The sequence below is a fragment of the Panthera tigris genome, chromosome D3, assembly GCF_018350195.1.
Source record: "Panthera tigris isolate Pti1 chromosome D3, P.tigris_Pti1_mat1.1, whole genome shotgun sequence".
Lineage (NCBI taxonomy): Eukaryota > Metazoa > Chordata > Mammalia > Carnivora > Felidae > Panthera > Panthera tigris.
In genome coordinates, this window is record NC_056671.1 from 10,560,431 (window position 1) to 10,566,377 (window position 5,947).

Below are 5,947 nucleotides of genomic sequence, written 5' to 3' on the forward strand. Positions count from 1 at the left end.
GCCTGCGCTGCCTCCCCTTTTGCAGTCCCGGGAGGCTTGGGGCGCACACACGGACCCACCCCTGACTGGCGCGAGAGGTCCCTCTCTAGGTTTTGGAGAACTCCGGGGGCGTCATAAACGGGGTGCCTCACCCCCGGTGCTAATGGTTCCGGCCGCGCCGCCCCGCCCCTCTCTGGTTGCCGCGGGTTGCGCGCGCCGGGCCCACGTCGCTAGGGCCTGGCTGCGGCGGCGCGTCCGTTCGCGCTGTGCCCGGGGCTGCCCGAGCAGCTTGGGGTCCCGGGGTCCAGGCCGCAGATAAACTGGGGTGTCGGAAGCACCCGCGGAGGAATCCACACCAGGTGGGGAAGAGGCATGAGGTTGCAGCCGACAGCCGCGAGCCGAGATGCTCAGGTAGGAAAACAAGAATGCAGGGGTCTCGGACATCAACTGGGACACTGACTTGGGGGTCGGGGCATATGGTGTAGTTGGAGGGGTGGGTGTGATCTGTCAGTAGTATAATGGTTAAATGCATAAGCTCTGGGCTCTTATCAGGTTCAAATTTCTCTTCCACTGCTTTAGCTTTACTTATTAGGTGTGGCTTACATATGTGACTTCAGCTTTTGAAGCTTCAGTTTTGTCATCTGTAGAATGGACATAACGGAAGCCACTTCGCAGGACTGTTAAGAGGATTAAATGAAACAATGTTTGTAAAGCTCTTTGCACAAGGTAAGCATGAGATGATACTGGTTATTATAGCCACCCCGTAAATATTTACAGCATGTAAAGACCGACCCCGTCTCCCCCGTCCCATCATGCCAAGTTTTCTTGTTGGTGCCAAAATAGATACAGACCCCATCTCTTTTTCATCCCTCTAGCATTCTATATTGAGCACTGTATGCTGAGAATGCATATTTATTCATTAAATATTTGCCAGGAGCGCCTCTCTCCCTATTGTGGTATAGCCAAAAGACAGTTGAACGAATTTCTGGAAATGTCTCCTGGGGTTGGAAGCTCCGTTTGAGGAGGACTGGTTGAGGGAGGACCTGGTCCTTGGGATGGGAACTTAAGAGACGGCCCATCTTCCCCTGCTGGCACTGCCCGTGACAGGGGTGCCTGCCTGATCCCCTTTCACAGGGAGTCCTGGAGGCAGGGCCTGGCAGGCAGAGCATGCCCAGTATCACTGGGGACCATGGGCAGCATGAAAACCCCCGTGGAGCTGGCCGTCAGTGGGATGCAGACCCTCCACCTTCAGCACCGTTGCCGGGGTGGCTACCGGGTCAAGGCCAGGGCGTCCTATGTGGATGAGACTTTGTTTGGCAGCCCTGCGGGTACCCGGCCCACACCACCAGACTTTGACCCACCTTGGGTGGAGAAGGCCAACAGAACCAGTCGAGTGGGCACAGGGACATCACAGGCCTTGGGGGCCAACGGGAGCTGTGAGAACACCTCCTCCAGGGTCAGCACCCCGACCCTCACACCGAGGAAGAAGAACAAATACAGGTAACCGAATGGGGAGGTGCATTCCTGTACTCGTGAAGCCACTTGGGTTCCTGTTAGAGCCCTTCTGTTCACATGCTGTGTGACCTTGGGTAAGCTCCTTGACCTCTCAGAGCTGCAGTTTCCATATGTGGAAGATGGGACCAAGCGGGATTATTGAGAGTAAACGAAGTGAGGTGTGTACAGTGTGACAGTGGTGACGGTGGAACACCTGTTCCCAAATTGCCACAGACCAGGCAAGTGAGACCCAGAAGGGTCCGGTGATTTGCACAGAGTCACAGAGCAATTTGCGTGTGGTTGATCCCCGAAAGGGCAAGTCATTTGGAAATGGTTCTTGCTTGAACAAGTTAGAAGAACAGGAGTTGATGCTAACATTGTTGTAAGTTAGCTAGACGTTTATTATTGTAAATTGATTAGATTATAACTAGATTGTTTGGATTATTTCAGGTTAATATCAGCCTGGAGGGAGGTGTCTCGTGGTAGGCCACAGGGCTCTATCTTGTTTATTTTATCACGGGTTTGGACAAAAACAGAGAAGAGACTGGCATAGTAGTCATTTACTGCTGCCATAACAAAATACCATAGACCGGGGAGCTTAAACAACAAATTAATTTGAGTGCTGGAGGCTCAGAGTCCAAGGTCAAGACTGCCACCTTCTTGCCGTGTTCTCGCATGGCCTTATCTCTGTGAGCATGTACATTCGCGGAGTCTCCCCACTTCTTATGAAGGCACTAGTCCTATTCGATTAGAGCCCACCCTTATGATCTTATTTAAGCCTAATCATCTCTTTAAAATTCCGTGCGAAATTTTGGGAGGGCGTCGTTCAATCCATAACAACTAGCCAATCATATTTAAGGGTCCGTTCTGAGCCAGGAGGACACAGGTTGGTGGAAAGACGTGAAAATGGGAATAGTGCCTATTTAAGGAGATAAGATTCAGTGGATAGAACCAAGATTCATTATTATTATCATTATTATTATTATTATTATTATTATTATTATTATTATGCCGGGTTGAGCGCCATGCATCTGACATAGGAGCCTTAAGGTAGGGTCGGGTGACATTAGCCGCACTGACACCTAACATAGCTGAGAACGCTGATGTAAATGTAGGCCACATTAACAGAGGTATGGTGTCCAGGACAGGGGAGGTCAACCCCACGCTCTCCTGGAGGATAGAATTTTGTTCAGGATGCTGACAAGTAGAGGGTGTCAGGTGAAAAGGTGCATAAGAGAGAGAGATGCTATTGAGTAAAACCTTTGACGCTGGACAGACAGAGGCAACAAGCAGATATGGTTTGAGCAGTGAACTCAGGCAGCAAAAAGTTGCCTGGCCAAAAACCATGGAGCTGCCACCTCATAGGTGTGCCATGAATATTTGTGAGACTAATAATAAAAAAAGAAAATTGCTAAGTGAATCTAATTAAAGCTGAGAAGTCACTTATATTTGATACACTCATCCCAGAGCTTGGCCCTTGAGCCGGGCTGGATTTGAATCTTGTCTCTACCCTCCTCCTTGCCATGGGGCCTTACCCTCCCTAGCCTCCGTTTTCTTGTTTGTAAAATGAGATGATCACATCTCCCTCCTGTGGATGTTTGTGAGAAATAATGGGTTAATGCACATGACTTGCTGCGTCCTGGGCCTGCACATGAAAAGCCCTCAGTAAACATCCAACATTTTAAAAAGTGTCTCTGGTAGTAAGGCCAGGCCAGCTTTATAACCGAAGTTCAGACTGCGCGCCCTCTGTCTGCCAGGCACTGGGCCGTGTCACTTCAAATACAGTGGGACGGGCCACAGGGCTGCAGAGGGCTCAGCTGACAAGGCCCACTAGGAAAAAGGAGAAGGGGGGGGGGGGAGCAAAAAGGTCATATTAACTGGGACTCTTTTGGATACAAGTGACAAAACTTAACACAAACTGGTTTCAGCAGAAGAGTAATGCTTGGGGCTTGTTTATCAGGGGCTGGGACTCTTGTGGGATTCCGTCTCTATCTTAGTGCACCTCTCCCCCCCATGTTCCAGCTGAGCCAGCGACCAGCTGCTTGGCCCTTTCGTCCTGCCGGCCTATCAGGTTGGCAGACAAACATCCTTCCCAGTAGTTTCAACAAGGGTCCTACGGCAGCTCTGGTTGGATAGGATGGGTCATGTGGCCAAGCCCAAGCCAATCAGTGTGGTGGGGAAGATGGAATATGCAAATTGGCCGGGCCTGGAAAGGCTGGGGTCAGGATTCTCGGCAGGGGAAAAAACGACAGAGATGGGAGTGGTGGGACATGAGAGGGCTGTGGCCTCCCTGTGGGTGCCAGGCTGGGAGACAGGGACTTCGACATCTACAGGCAGCCCTCTGTGCTACTGCAGGTGTCGGGGGGGGGGGGGGGGGGCGTAGGGGCTTACGGGTTTCAGGCTTTGTTCACTCCCCCAGCTCACTGCATTTCTCTCCCCTCTGCCAGACTGATCAGCCACACTCCTTCTTACTGCGATGAGTCGCTGTTTGGCTCCCGACCCGAGGGCACCAGCTGGGAGGGCCCGTGGATGGCAAAGGGGGATGCTGCAAAACTCCATGCCCTCTTCTGGACACCCCCAGCCACCCCCAGGGGCAGCCAGTCGCCCCGCCCCAGGGACACCCCACTGCGAGCCGTTCACCCAGCTGGTCCCTCGAAGCCAGAGCCCAAGGTGGCGGCAGATACCCAGAAGTTGTCCGTGGACGGGTTAGACTCTCCACGCCCTCCGAGGCGAGAACGTTCCCATTCCCTCACACACCTGACCGTCCCCGGCACGGGTCGCCCACACACCAGTGCCTCCCACGCCAGTGGGCCTCGGGATCCCAGGCCTTCCCCGTCGGGGGTGACCGTCCAGAGCCCCCTCGTGACTCCCAGGGCTCGCTCGGTCCGTGTTTCAGTGCCAGCCGCCCCCCAGCGAGGTAGGGCCACCCAGAAACCAAAGCCCCCTTGGAAATGAGTTTCTTGGTTCTCAGGTTTGCTCGTGGGTCACAGTGAGGGGCACGGTTTCAGAGGAGGGCACTGGTTGGGGGCGCCTCTGGAGAACCAGGGTCTCCTAGGTAACCGCGAGGCATCGGAGAAGCGCTCATGGGGGCAGACGCAGCGAGGGCGGGCCGTGCCTCTGTGCTGACAATCGCCAGTTCCTACCTTTTACCCCGTCGTGTGGATTTGACGGCCGCCCCTTAAGATTCCTGTACTGGTGTTGCCATGGCCACAGGCCGTATGAGTGCCAACCCAGGGGTGCCCCGGGGAGGGGCCCGCTGCTCCCCCATCACTCCCACAACGTGTTGCCACCAAGTGTGACTAAGTAGCACGATCGCCAACCTGGAAGGTCCCTTCTTCTTCAAGCCAAGCTTCCTGCTCAGGATGAGTTTCCAGCTGAGTCTGGAGTTTTCCCAGGCACAGCGTGGGGACCATGGGAAACAGGATCTGGGTGACATGTGGGTGGGCATTTTTTAACTTTAATAATCATGTATTTGTTTCCATGTATTAAATATATCAGTAGCGTATCAAAGCCATGACTTTGACTAATTTGATTTTCCTTAGGGGAAAGGCCACCACAGGCCCGGGTTGAATTAAGTAACAAGGTTAAATAATGTAACAAGGAAGTGGCAGAAATCACGACAGTGGCGAGTTGGCCACTTGAAGTTTGGGAACATGGGCCTCGTGCATTTTCCACATTTGCCGAAAGAACAGTGACGAGGACCTTGCCGAGTAGAGGGGTCCAGGAAGGCCAGAAAGTTAGACATGCGACTGGAGAGCACTCGGGACAGAGAGGCAGAAGCCGGCCGGGAGCCCCTTCCTCTCCGGCCCTGCTGCTTGTCATTGGCCACCCTGGGCCGGAGCACTGATGAGAAATGGTAAAGCCTTTGCTCGATGGAGTTGCACCCAGAATCCCACGATCCTGCCGGATTGGGGTGGGGACTGGGCTCTGGCCTCTCTGTGGCCTCTCCTCCCGGCTGCACTGAAGACGGTGACCGCCCACGTGGGAGGATACTGGGCAGCCGACAGCGAGGCCGTGTGTCTGGAGGGCAGCTGGGAGTGGCGGGGATGGGGCAGCCTGCGGTGTCTGCCATCTCAAAGGTGCCGCTGCTCGGCTCGGAGGACAGGTGGCCCCAGGCTATCCGGATGAGATTTTTCCAGGAAAAGCCAGATTTCTCTATGATAGCCCCTGATTTTTTAAATGCCAGTAGTGAATAAAAATACATACGAATATTCGACTACCTGGGCACCAAATAAAGCCGGCGTAAGGCTGGAGGCCCTCGAGCTTTCACGGCACTGGATGAGGGAGAAATTGGGGGCAAATGGGTAGCCCCAGAGCGGGGTCTGAGGGCAGCCTGAAACCCTGATCCTCCCGGAGCCAGGGTCCGGCTTGCCGCTGAGGCTAAAGGAAGGAATGGTTGTGTGTTGGCCCCCAGCGCGTGTGCCCTCCCCACGCAAAGGGCATCTACGAGTAGGACACAGACGCGGCCAGCAGC

General features: G+C 54.1%; 1 protein-coding gene across 2 annotated transcripts; it reads left to right on the plus strand.

The window, feature by feature from the left end:
- Positions 1-69: 69 nt before the first annotated feature.
- On the plus strand, positions 70-5,005 carry RITA1 (RBPJ interacting and tubulin associated 1). 2 transcript variants are annotated; one of them, XM_007079617.3, is made up of 4 exons: positions 70-390; positions 559-705; positions 1,114-1,479; positions 3,921-5,005. In XM_007079617.3, the coding sequence occupies exons 3-4, from the start codon at positions 1,169-1,171 to the stop codon at positions 4,426-4,428; spliced, it is 819 nt and encodes a 272-aa protein (XP_007079679.1). In that variant the 5' UTR covers positions 70-390; positions 559-705; positions 1,114-1,168; the 3' UTR covers positions 4,429-5,005. The 2 variants fall into 2 exon arrangements, with proteins under 2 accessions (XP_007079679.1, XP_042818430.1); XM_042962496.1 differs by having other exon boundaries at positions 627-705.
- Positions 5,006-5,947: the final 942 nt, after the last annotated feature.

Excerpts from the sequence above, each read along its gene's own strand:
- RITA1 (XM_007079617.3), top strand. The coding sequence starts at position 1,169 with ATGGGCAGCATGAAAACCCCCGTGGAGCTGGCCGTCAGTGGGATGCAG. Across the intron at positions 1,480-3,920 it reads AGGAAGAAGAACAAATACAG|ACTGATCAGCCACACTCCTT; the intron begins GTAACCGAATGG and ends CCCCTCTGCCAG.